The sequence below is a fragment of the Polyergus mexicanus genome, unplaced genomic scaffold (genome assembly GCF_030449975.1).
Source record: "Polyergus mexicanus isolate NDT 795.1 unplaced genomic scaffold, iyPolMexi1.0 SCAF_8, whole genome shotgun sequence".
Taxonomy (NCBI): Eukaryota; Metazoa; Arthropoda; class Insecta; order Hymenoptera; family Formicidae; genus Polyergus; species Polyergus mexicanus.
Window position 1 is genome coordinate 7,016,296 of NW_027223328.1, and position 14,349 is coordinate 7,030,644.

Here is a 14,349-nt window from a genome sequence, read left to right on the forward strand (position 1 = left end):
TTTTTTTTATGTAGTATTATGTAGTATTATGTATATATATATATACGTATATATGCAAAAATTTGACCTTAAATTTTAATATAAATATATACCTATTTTTTCTTCTATTCTTTTTTCTAAATTAAAATATTTGATTTGATTTTATTATATTACTTTTATATTATATTGATAACATATTAATTCTCTTATATATCGCATTGCCATTTGTCATTTGCTGTAAATATTCTTTTCAAACAAGTATATTAGATTGCGTGAGAAGAAGAGAAGAGAAAGATTTATGTGAAGTTTTAACTATCCTTTTTTTATTAATCTTTTTCGAGATTAGAGTCCGTAGTTCTTATGCTCGTGCGCATAAGAACGACGAGTCAGGAGGCGTAACCGGACAATAATAAGGGCACTTGCGTATTACGGTGATTAGTGTCACTATCCTCATATCAAGTCTTTATGACTCTATTAAAACGACCGGTTTCTAGTAGAATAATTGCCTCGCCGTAAGATTTTAATAATACTGTTAAATCGTATGGCTACAGTTGAAACTATTTCTAACATGAACGACGTTACCCGAGTATTTTGTATCGTCACAATTTTCATAAGATACGTACGATTATGCGCTGCTCGCCTTCGAATCGCGAAACAGAAACATTCAGAAACAGGTTCGCGTAAAAGCGTGAAAACGACGGTCGACAGCCACTATCAAACGAAACCTATAAAAATAGGATCATATCGCTTTTATGTCCTGATACTTTCTTGTATTCCTTTCGGCGCGTTTCACGGACGGAGTAAATAAAGATAAATAAATGCGCATTCCTGCATGGTACTTATAATGTTCTCTTTATAGGCTACTATTTTTTAGATACGATACATTCCAGTAATTATATGGAACGCTAATAATTATTTCCGAAATTATTATAAATGTACGATTTAACATTTACTAATACACCAAAAAATCAGACAAATATAGACTTTTAAATTTCTATTTTATATCAAAAAAGTGTGTGTGTGTGTGTGTGTGTGTGTGTGTGTGTGTGTGGTGTGTTTTTATTTGCTTGAAAAATATGGCGTTAATATTATATTAATATAAATGAAATTATTGAAAAAGTTATCTCAAAAAATAAAATAAAATAAATAAATAAAATATTAAATAAATTTTATATAAATTCTAAAGATATATGTTTATCCTAATAATATATCCTGACGTTGCAATTTCGTTACAACCTTCTATGCCTATGGACGTCTAATGAACGAACAATTAATCATCCCGGCTACGTGTATCTCACCAATTATAAACGAATCAATCCTGGATATTCGAATTCAATTATTTAGCGTCTCGCGTATAGCACGCCGCGATTATGAAATCAAATCGAATACATTTCGATAGTCAATCCTCTCGCTATTTCACGCATATAACAGGCATCTCCCACTAATCGGCACTCCCTCTCCTCGCACATCCATTCCCAGGACCGTAGAAACCTTACCCGGCCGGTTCCCGCGGGGCCCCCATCGGCGAGTATGGGGTTTAAAGGGGCCGACAGCGGCAAATAGCAAGAGAGCTTCGGCTCGCGTGTGCTGCGACGCGGAAAGCCGGTTAGTCGGTCTCAATCCGCCGTGGCGTTCGTATCAACCGCGGCTCCGAGCAACGAAGCTCTGATCCGATTCGGACTGGCCGCTAAAAATTGATTTAAAAAAAAATCGAAACAACGCGGGCTCGTCACGCGTCCATTCGTCACGACATCATCGATCCGGTGCAAATTGCCGAGCGGAAAATTCTTTTGTTTCGAGTGTGCAGTCTCTTTCTCTTTCTCTCTCTCTCTCTCTCTCTCTCTCTCTCTCTCTCTCTCTCTATCTATCTATCTCGCTCTCTCTCTCTCTCTCTGTTTCCCTCAGTGTTGCATATACGCATATTGGTGTCACGGTGCACGTGGCTGCAATTCGCATTCGAGTTCGGTATACACGGACCTGCGCAGAGAAGGTACGTCTATCTTGTTTTGGTTACTAATTTGTCGACAGCGCACGCGTCCTCGAACATTCGGGGTCAATCGCTGTTTACTCGGTTTATTGAAAGGGCATGACTTTGGGATAAACATTGTTTAATATTACGAACGATTTTTCTTTCAGTATACCCGGGTATGTGTGTATGTGTGATTGAGGATTCTACACGATATGTTTCGTAGATTTTAATTGTTATTTTTTTTTTTAAATTATCTGAGAAATATACAGAGTGTCCCATTTTAAAGGACGCACTCAAATATCTCAGAAACACTGCGTTAAATCGAAAAGTGTTTCAAACAAAAATTGTGTGGCTTTAAGGGGGCCATAAGATGGTGACAATGATTTGACCTTGGAAAATCATTTGAAGGTCATGTGAAGGTCAACTTTAAAATCTTAAATGGAAACCTTCATTTTTATTTAGTATTCTTGTAGCTGACATCGAGAGTTTTCCAAAACACTATAATAAAGTATTTTTTCATAAAGTACTTTTTGAGTTATTTTATATTTTAATCTGACATATTTTGATATAAAAAATAAAATATTTCGTAAAATATTCAGTTTTCGATAATTTTACCGTAATACTTCTATGTACAGAATAATAAGACAAATTAATTAATGCCAAAAAAAACAAATAATTATTTTAAAGAATACATTGTAAATAATTTTCTTAAAAACAATTATTTTTTTATACTAATTGATTTGTCTTGTTATTCTGTACATAAAAGTATTACGGTAAGATTATCGAAAACTAAATATTTTACGAGATATTTAATTTTTTATATCAAAATATGTCAGATTAAAATATAAAATAACTCAAAAAGTACTTTATGAAAAAATACTTTATTATAGTGTTTTGGAGAGATCTCGACATAAGCTATAAGAATATGCAATAAAAAATAGGGGGCTCCATTTAAGAAATTAAAGGTGTCCTTGACTTGACCATAACGATGCCATCCAAGATCAAACTAATGACACCATCTTATGGCCCTCTTGAAGCCACACAACTTTTGTTTGAAACATTTTTCGATTTAACGCAGTGTTTCTGAGATATTTAAGTGGGTCCTTTAAAATGGGACACCCTGTATATCAAATGAAATATACTTATGACTGAGATGCGCATGCGATATATTAAATAAAAAAAAGTAATTGCTTAAAATTTGAAGGAAAATTGTTATTTGAAACGATTGATTTGAAATTTGTCGATTGCTTCAAGTTCTGATTTGCTATAGAATATTAAACTCATTTTTTTCTTTTTCTTTTTTTTTTTTTAATACAAATTTTCGGTCGCCAAAGACTTCTTTGATGCAAAGAAAATATGTGTCAATAATCTTTTTAAATGTATCGGAAATAACTATTATTAAATTTACAAAGTTAAAACGGCCGTAGTAACGTCTATTCCCCGAGATAAAAGAACCCCGCACTAATCATATGGAAAATATGTCCCGGTCAAATCAATTGGTTTTTACATATGTTGTAGCTTATGACCTACTGAACAAAAGATGTAATGGGCACAAAGCTCAATAATGGACAGTTATCGAGTTATAACCAGTCAAACATGAAAAATTCGGGCTGCCGAATAGTCAAATCTCGGAAGGTATTGATTTTTTTGAAAAATGTTTGAAACAAACATAGTAGGGTTTTACAAAATCTGTTAGTTGGTGACATTATTTGTGAATTTTGAATGACCTTGAAAAGCTCCGTGAACAAAAATCTTTATGTGTCACAGCAGAGATAAGGACCCCACGGTTCGTCACTCCCGTAGTATTTTTTGACTCCAAACCTTCTCTGCTGTGTGTGTATGTGTGTGTGTGTGTATGTGTGGGGTAATAAAATAAATGATCTTATTGTATATTACTCATTATTTGGATCCTGCTGTGGTGGTCTCTGAGCGGCATCTAATATTGTGTTCAATAATGATGAAGAGGGATAACGAACATTGGGCTGGTGTCGTGCATATCCTAAATACCACAATACGCTGGTTACATGTGCACATGTATCCACAGTCCGTGCGCCTGACTTACAGGTGCAGTAATAACCAAAAATCGCCTCCCTCTCATCACCTATATTATCTGCATCTCTTATGTTGTAAGCTATAAATATTTGATGTTTTGTAGCATTACGGAATCGTGAAAACACTCGCACCCTTATGAAACCTTGTTCATAAAACAACGAATCCAATTGAAATTCTTCTTGTGAAATCTTATCTTGAATATAAGATCTTGCTAGACGAACCTGAAATGTACCAATAGTCAAATCTCGTAAATATTTTAATGTTAGGCGTGGAAAGTCACGTAACTGTCCTTCATGTAAATGTATCTATTGTGCATTTCTATAGCACATCCTTTCTACTTCAACTCGCGCTTGAACAATATTCACCTCTCTAGATTTATCAAGAAGTTCTCTTGCTAATCCTGCATTAACTTCTTCCATTAAAACTAAAGGATGATATCTATTAATTATAGCACCTGCAATGTTATAAAACTCGCCCAAGTGATGAAGATGAGGCATTATAATTGTATGATCAAAAAACTTGAACATAGACTTGATATGTCCATTTCTAGTCAATTATATTAGTTCTCAAGAAGTTTTAGTAGAAAAAAGGTTCATCAAAAATATTTTGAAAACGTCTCGAATTTAGCTACACGAATATAATAAAAAATAGGCATTTTTGTGGAAGATTTTTGTTCACGGAGCTTTTCAAGGTCATTCAAAATTCACAAATAATGTCACCAACTAACAGATTTTGTAAAACCCTATTATGTTTGTTTCACACATTTTTCAAAAAAATCAATATCTTCCGAGATTTGACTATTCGGTAGTCCGAATTTTTCATGTTTGACTGATTATAACTCGATAACTGTCCATTATTGAGCTTTGTGCCCATTACATCTTTTGTTCAGTAGGTCATAAGCTACAACATATGTAAAAACCAATTGATTTGACCGGGACAGATTTTCCATATGATTAGTGCGGGGTTCTTTCTTACGTGTACATAACGTAATGCTACACTAGACTTATTCATCAAGCAAGCACGATACCACGCCTATTAATAATGTCTACATATATTTCAACGGTCGGCGGCAATTATAATCGTTGCTCGTATAAAATAAAACGGTTCGTTGAGCAAGAACCGAGCTATTAGAGCAAATAAATGGTCTGTTTTGAATCGCCGAAGAATATTATTACTCAGGTTCGGCATTCTATTATATTATACCAAAGACGCTAATATTTCTTAACACACTTACTTTGTTTTACACGCTTTATAAAGTATCTCGTTTTTCCTAAAAGTTTTCTCTTTATATTGAAAATTATATTTTCTCTTTCAAACTTTTAAAAAATATTTTCTAAAGCAGTTTGCCAATTTTTCTTATTACGATGTTTTGTAATTTTAACGAAGTTATCTTAAATAGTTTTAATTATAAATCGATTGATTTATACGAAATAATATTTTATTACATTTATAGAATTTTATGTTACGTTTTCTTACTTCTACGTACAATGTAATATTATTAAAATTATTAAAATAAAAAAAGAATATTTCTGAATTATATCGAGTTATCAACACAGTATTATTAAGAAATTTTGGTTTCAATAATATACTTTAAGATGCGGATACTTTAATAAATTGCGGTTTCATACTCAAATCGGCAGCTGCTTTCAGCAGAACAAGGAGCTCGTAATTGTGGAGCGCATATGTCAAAGTCAGAAAGATAAAGTGCTGATTCAATCTCGTATCTTTTGAGGAAATTCGATCGATGATTTGTGAATTATTTTGTCACGTTCCAAATTGATTCCTTTGCATGTAACATATTTCAGTTATATAATATGTGTTCTGTTATAAAAGAAAATAGATTTTTTGTCCATCGTCTCGTAATATGCATCACATCTAACAAATTATTTACATATTAATTTGTACATTATGTTAAAGATGTAATAGTATTAAATGTACAACATGATAGCATATCATGATCGATTACATTTCTTTCACTGTCGATTTCTCATTTCTCGATCATTAATAGAAGCATTGATTACTTTATGATTAATCAATTTATTTTATTGATATCCATTTATTCGCGCGTCTTGATACTTGATTGCTATTTATACGTTGAATCTTACGATATAATTATTACGGTAAAAAACACATGATTATTTCCCGTAAACACACTTGATTAACGAAGCATGATCCTATGTAAGTTCAAGGCTTTTCTGCATATTGAAGTCGAGATCTAACGATAGTTTTCGTTTTCGTTACTATCAACAATGGAAAATATAACGGTATTTTAGCCCACTTCTCCCATTAAATTTAGATTAACCTAATTTACCGTGTGAAAATTCCCAAGACGTATTTAAGTCCCGCAAGGAAGAAAATGGAAGGAAGAAAAGAGGTAGTCAATATAAAGACTATCTTACCGTATCGTCAATTTAATATTAATACGACTCAATGCGATTCGTAGCATAATACGCGCAGCACGAAAAAGAAAACTTTTCATCAGCCAAATGTCTCTTTCTCACCGCGACATGTTTCCCAGCGAGTTATGCAATGTTGAATCCGACGATGCGTTCATTAATTAATTAGCGCGTTGCTGTATCTTTTCGCTATATCTTTTCATATGAAAAATGAATAGAAAGCACGTATAACAAAATATAAAATATAATATAATGTTTAACGGCCATAAAACTCGACAAAGACAATGCGATATTTAATGCATGAGCCCTTTTTGTCAGTTACTTTTTATGTATTTCAATTTATAAAAAATTAGAATATATATATATATATATATACTTAATAGTAATGTAAGAAGAAATAATAAATTAATTAAAAATAAAAGTTACGTAAAATTGTAACAAAGTCAATCTATACATATCGAATGTATTCAATATGTTTTTTAATCTAAAATATGTATGTTTTTATTCGAAATTGTAAAGAGTAAAAATTTTCAAAGATTTTATAAATATTTGTTGCTTCCGCATGTAAGTGTATTTACTCTTTATGAGACTATATGAACTAGCGTAACCCTTGCAGGCGAAACCGGAAGATTATGACCAGCTCCAAGCACGTTAAAACACATCTCACCTAACCGACCTGTTGACATCTAATTCCACGATTCTTCATCAAACGCACGCATTCTCCAGACATCTCAATATTCTTCATAAGAGAGACAAGAAATATAAAAATAACGATTATGGAATTCTTGAACAACGAAAGCGCTTTGTACGTTGCAAAGTTTCGTCGCGGTTGCCACAATCGCGAGTCATATGACGCGGTCGCAGAGTTGGCGGCGGAATTGCGGCGTGCCTACATGGTGAAGGGACTGCAGGCTCAACTCGAGGAGAGACAGGCTCGCAAATACATCGAACTCATGCGAGAAGGCGAGAGCGCCAAATTGGCTCGCGAACAACAGCGGGAGATATTGGAGGAGGATCTCCAGCGGCAGTCGGAGATCCTGCGAAAATGTGAGAAGTACAGGCAGCAGCTGGACGAACAGCTGACGCGGAAAGAAGAAGAGAAAAGAGTTCTCGTGGAGGAAGCTCGCGAATACAGGAAGTATCTGGAAGAAGCGGATCGAGTACAGGAGGAACAGGAACTCTCGAGAGCACTGGAGAAAAAATGCGAGCTCGTGGAGAAAGCAAGACAAGAGAGACTGATCCTCGAAGAAATGAAGAAAATTCATAGGCAAAAGGAGCGCGAGGCGGAAGAGAAGAAGCGGCGGGAGGATCTAGAATATTTGAAGGAGATTGAAGAGAGATCAAAGGAGATGGACAGACTCAGACAGGAGCAGATAGAGAGGCGCGAACGTGTCCTGTTGGAAACGACGAGGATAATGCTAGACGCTCAAGCTCGAAAACGAGAGAAGGAGGAACGCCTGATTGATCTCGTAGCTGAGGAGATTAGGTGCGAGCTCATAATCAAAGAGATGGAGGAGGCGGTGCGCAGAAGAAAGATGCGGCAAGAACTGGCAGCTAGTTTACGGGAACAGATAGTCTTTACGGAGCAATGTAAGCAACGTTTCGTGGAGGAGGATAGAGCATGGGCCGAACAAGTCATGAGGAAGATTATGGAAGACGAGAAGATGGCGAGGTTCACGGCGGAGGCGAAAAAGAGAATGAAAATACAGCACCGAAAGGACCTGGAGAATTTGATTGCGCATCGCCGCAAGATTCGTGAAGAGGAGATTGCTAAGATTGAGGAAATCGTTAAAGAGCAACGGAGGTTGGAACTAGCTGAGGAGAAACGCGCAATGGAGGAAAGAAAACGCTTATTGACGATACACGCGACTAATATCGCGAACTTTGTCAATAGAGCAATTCTCACGACTGAGGAACAACAAATTCTTGCCGAATTGACAAAGGAAAATCAAGATACTGGGAATATCAATGACGATGTGTTGACGAAGATATAAAAAGTTAAATAATATGATAAAAACATGAAACAAGAAAAGTTTTAATTTTCGAGATATTCGTAAATATAACGAGTATCTGACAAGAGATGCATTAGAATTAGAAAAATGAAAAATTGAATGAAATAGAAATATCAATCAGAAGAGGTCAAAAAGATAATGATGGAAAAATGTTAGTTATGGTAATAATATAGCTATTTTGGGCTCGTCGAATTTATTAATAACTATAGGATTTAAGAGACAGTTATGAAAAGCAAGAATTAAAATGAAGATATAACATTAAAGAAGAAAAAATGCAATGTGTTAGTCAGATAGAAAAGAGAATATTTTTGGAAAAGCAAAAGTAGAGAGAGATAGAAAGAAGTAATCGAAAGAATAAAGCATCAGAAGAAAGTGACCGATTAGAAGTAAAGTGAAATTGATGACGACAGCAATATTAAAGTTGAACAAGAATCGTGTTGTAAGTCTATTAATAAGAGTAATTTTATAATATAAATAAGACAATAAAATATGCTTTATTACTTGCTTTTGGGGATAAGGAAAGGAATTGTATTAACAATACTGATGAATAATTATTATTATTATTATTATTAATTATTAACAATACTGATGAATATGAATAATTTTTAAGTAACAAATGTTTGAGAAAAAAAAATTAAACGATGGTACACGCAACTAATATTGCGAACTTTGCGAATGGTAGTTAGTAAAAGAAAAAAATAAAAGATAGCAATCAATGATTGCACATGACACGTAATACTATTGATATATTTTTAATAAAAAAGCTCTAATTATTGAGATAAAATATCGACTGCTCATTGAAATATCGTTAAATTATGCGATATCAAGAACCGTTGAAGTGATCATTTCAATCGTGAGACACGAATGAGGGAAATAGTTCTATATCTTTGTAGAGCCAGAGGGAAATATAAAGGATGTTGGAAGGAAGCCAATTTTGAAGGAAGATAATAAGACAGAAATCTTCTAGAACGGTATCGAAGATAAGACATAGCAAATTAACGATCGTTTATACAAACACAAAGAAATTCTGTAAAATAATAACTGTAAAAAATTAAACATTAATACTAGTAACAATATGTAGATCTGTATAATGTTTATGTTAAAATATTAATATTATAGAGAGATTACGCATTATTTTTGATGATAGTAATAAAAATACATATATATGTAAAGTTAATTTGAAAATAATAAAATATTTATAAAATATTAATGTGTAAACTAGAAAGCATCACTGAAAGTCAAAATTCTTTTAATTTTTTTATTTAACGAATTTTGTAGCGATACATATCATAATACAAAAAAAAAGTTATAGATGAAATGAAAAGTAAAGAAAACTCGAAACTAACATTTGATTTAGCCCTTTCCTCTTTCCCCATAGAGAAATAGTATTGTAGTTTTTGCTAGAAAATATATCTAAAAATTAGATTTTAGACGAACATGATAGGCAACAATTGAAAGAAGCGGAAATTATTTCGTCCAACAGGATGAGGCCTCCCGTAAGAAGGTCAGAAGAGAAACCGCGAAGGGTGAGAGAAATAGCCGGAAATCGTGGCGGAAGTTAAAAACCCAACGAACGTTCAATGCCGTAGGTTTTACGCATATTTGTGAGTTAAATATGTCGCGAGATCTACTGAATCGAGTTTGTTAGAAGAAAAAAAGTGAGAGTCAGATCGATACACAAATTGTGGCTTAATATAAAAACTAAAAAAAATCATTGTCCTTATCCGAAAGGGAAAACAGTTTAATTGTATATCACATGCGCACGTGACTTTATTTACCACATAATGCAAAGAGTTATCGCGCGTCTTTTAATTAAATCACAAATTATCATCTTGATGCAACAACTTCCAGCACATTCGAATTTTTTTAACCCTCATAAAGTTACATCGCGAAATAATTTGCGCGAGTGTAGAAGAGTTGAGCTTGATATATGTGATAATATATTCTAATGTATTAAAATTATATACGAAATATATCTTGATCTTGATATTTGATTTTTCCTGTTATCGAAACCTTAAATTATTGTCAGCGTAGTATACAATATCGCAAGGCAATGTGGTTTACGCTTGTGTGGTAACATGACTGCCATAAATTACATATAATGTTCTCTTAATACCCTTCATCTCCTGCTAGATATTAATCAAGGCGTCAGATAAGATTGTAATGGCCACTAAGAATTACGTATCTTGGCAATGTATAAAAGTTAAGCATCGGGAAAACATTGTAGATGTAATTATTAGACCTAAAGAAAACTGGATACATACTCACCTAATTGCAGTATAATATTAAATCCATATATCCAAGAAGAGAGAGATGAATTTTATTTAAAAAAAAATATTGTTATTAGAAGTCTTTCGGACATTTAGTGTATCAGATAGTATGAATATACATACTCCCTTAACATCTGTCGCCAGGTGTTGCTCGCCTGTTGGAACGTCCAAAGATTTCCCAGGAGAGGCATTGCTCTCAAGGAATTTTCAAGAAATTCGCACGCTCATTACTAAACATCTTACTCTCCGACAAGTCAATCCAAAAAAAGTAGAGAGAATTTATAAAAAATTTATATAAAAATATTATTTGCTAAAGATAAAGCTAATAATTTAAATAATGTTTTATATATACCATATTTACCACACTCTTTTCTTACTCATGGTTAATTATAACTTGTATTGGTTACTGATTTTTTTACGATAAATCTTTACGATAATACTTACGTAGAGAAACACCCAAAAGAGTTTTTGTCCCTTATCTTTTTTTTTATTTATAAGTTTAATTCAATTCATTTATATAATCATGTTATTAGGAGATATTTAAGTAATATTTTATTGTATTATAATATTTAATAAGTGTGGACATTTATGAAAAATTAATCAAAATACTTTCTTTGTATATGTCTACGTTATAAAAATATGTAGAAAAAATATCATGTTATTTTATAAAAAATAAATTAAAGAATATCACTCATAAAAGAGGATAAAGATACTTCGATGCTTCAGGTTCACACGATTACTGCAGGTATATGTCATCCACAGCATTCGGTACTAATTAAAGGCATATCGAGATAAGATCTTGGTACCGTTAACAGTAATTAAATATAATCGTTCGTTATGGAGTTTCTCGATAACGCTGCTCAAGTAACTCGTATATTGATTCCGATATTCGTTCATTACCGAAATTCTTTTAAATAAATAGAGTTTCTCTATTTATCCAAGAATTATGATCCGAACAGCTTCGGACTAATTCCTTTATTATTATCAATAATTAACAAAAAAAGCTTTGTATAATTTATTAACTATATACGATAGAGAAAAATTTTCCTCTTCTCTTTTTACAATGAAACAGTTTTATCTTCTAGAAACGTTTTTTTGCAGTACTTAAAGATTTTTATATTTATTTATCTTAGATCTCTCTAAAAGTTTAATTAAAATTTCCGGTATGACAAGCTTTCCTTATTAGATGTCAGTCTTATCACCAAGAAAATCAAAATAGTAGCAACGTCGCCGCGCACGGTGTATTGAATCATTAATATTCCAGATATGAAATATAAGCATGGCTTGTGTTTCGAATCGCTAATAACTAATTACATCGTATATAATAAATCTGTCGAACGAGTGTGTGCAGAGGAGCGTATCAGAATCGGTTCGTCTGGTGGTTAAATACGCGCGACTTAAGTGAGAGTCCGAGCTGCGGAAAATTTAGCATTGAAACAACTCGTTAAATAATAATTGCGCCGCGAGATTATATCTACAAATTCGTTACTTCTATCCGTCACGATTATTAACGAGCGGTAATTCGACGATAAATTTATTCTCAAACGTGTCCGTCCCCTGCCGCCCGGCCGACAACTTCAAGTTTTACCTCCGTCAATTATGCCCTAATGACGACCCTTCGCTCTTTCGTCATTGCATAAGTTGTGCGCCACATTGTAAATTGTTTGCGTTGAGGTCACGAGAGCCGCTTCTAGAATTAACACCGTGATGTTAATCGATACTCTCGTTACGGGGGCCGGTTCTTGAGCTTTTATAAAGCATACTCTTTTGTCACTTTGTATAATACATATACACCGTATATAGGAATTTAATGGAATATTAACATTTTCTAGACATTTCTTATTTTTGGTAATACCAATTCTGTTTATAATCTGACAAAAAATGAATTCTAACTAACAATTTCAACTATGTTTGCATCAAAAGCACGATTTTTTTAAGAAGATTATAGCTTCAAAAGTTATCTCTAAGAAGTTTTTTCCAAAATCTTAAATTATTATCTCGCTAATATTTAAACTTTATAGAAGATGTATTATATGTATATTGATAATATTTGGAATATACAAGTTTATTTTTATAAAATATAAAGTATTATCGTATTATCATACGGATCCCTCGCCGATATTATTACAGATGATAATTATAAAATATGCAAAGGTACATAAAATCTGACAATGAGAAAAAACAAGAGTGATCATATGTGAAGACAAAAAAAAATCTGTACGACGATTGGACGGCTTGATGAATCTGATGGATCAATATTTCACGTCTTAACATCTTATTAAATCTTTGAATCATTATCACGAGAGCTGAAACCTATGCAAATGTAGTTGCATCGAAATCGCAACAAGTAATGAAACTTTTAATGAGCGAAAACGCAACGGGCGATCAACTTCATCAATTTCATAACGGATATACTATTTCATATGAATATACCGTTAGACGAGATTACGCGAGGCACGACATTTTTTTCTCTTGGGCAAACGAATTGTTTTTTTAAGCACTTATCCGTGTTCGTTGTCACGAGAGAGGCCCTTTTACTTCGTAAAATGGATTGATTGGATAGTTACGATAGCTTTATCATGATACGTGCAAATAAAAGGAACAGATTTCGATTTTGTTTTATATCGTCGTAGATATTTAAACGTTTATAATAACATAGTTGATACGGTTACTGGATGTAGAAAAAAAAAATAAATCGCAATATATTATATTGCGCAGTCACCACACTCGCAAAGACATTATGATTAATTAATATATAATTTATTCTCTTATTATTCGGGTTGTAAAACATCGACCTGTAATAAGGTGTACGTCAAATATGACACAATCAATAAGGGGCGATGTTTATTGTTGTTGTTAACGAATGGAGGCATATATTTCATGCTGTCTTGCCTATTAAAACGGTTCTTAACTTTTATTGTGCGTCATCTCTTTTACATATCGACTTATTGCATCGTGTGGGACGAAAGAAAGAGAGAGAAACAGTGACGCGCAGGGTGAGAGGTCATAAAATAAACGTCAAGTCTAAACGTATCGTAAACGTTCGCGAATATTGCACCCGTATATGCGAGCTTCGCGCATTTGTACGTGCTACAAGTCTTAACCCGACACTTTGCCACTCGTGGTCCAGGGTTTACGATAACCGCTGTTTATTCTTCGCGGGAATAATTGAAGGGACGAACGCCTCGCTGTGCTCGATACATTACCGGCGGATTACAGATGGAAATTGGAAGCGATCGGATAGAGAAGAAGAAACGTCGTCGCTCGTAACCGGAGCTGTTCGCAGCCAGATATTTACGGTCGAACGTATTCATCAGAGTATGATTGGGGAGAGTCTCGTCCCGAGAACATATAACGCCGGAATACCGGCGAGACTTCGAAATAAATCGATAGAGCAATAGAATAATGTAGAATTCCCGCTATAGAAAACGATTTTCTCTCAAATTCGAGGAATTATATCTTTAAGCTCTACGAATGAAGGATGCATAAGTTCTTCGAGTACTAAATCACTGAAAATTTAATTCCTACAATATTTCCGTAATATTCTTATTCTACTAATCAATCGTATACCATTACGCAAAATTATAATTCTTGCGATTATAATTTTACACCATATTGAAAAAAAAGTTTTTTAAAAATCTGTCAAAGAGAAAGAGAGAGGGGGAGAGACA

General features: G+C 33.5%; 2 protein-coding genes across 3 annotated transcripts in view; both read left to right on the plus strand.

The window, feature by feature from the left end:
• Window positions 1-1,579: 1,579 nt before the first annotated feature.
• Window positions 1,580-14,349, plus strand: part of Sprt (PDZ domain-containing protein sprite) — a 76,393-nt gene continuing 63,623 nt past the window's right edge. For both annotated transcript variants that reach the window (XM_070299679.1, XM_070299684.1), the window contains exon 1: window positions 1,580-1,969. The gene's annotated coding sequence lies outside the window, so the exon portion shown is untranslated. The remainder of the gene's footprint in view (window positions 1,970-14,349) is intronic.
• On the plus strand, window positions 7,173-8,390 carry LOC138935310 (meiosis-specific nuclear structural protein 1-like). Its single transcript, XM_070299761.1, has one exon. The coding sequence runs from the start codon at window positions 7,173-7,175 to the stop codon at window positions 8,388-8,390; it is 1,218 nt and encodes a 405-aa protein (XP_070155862.1).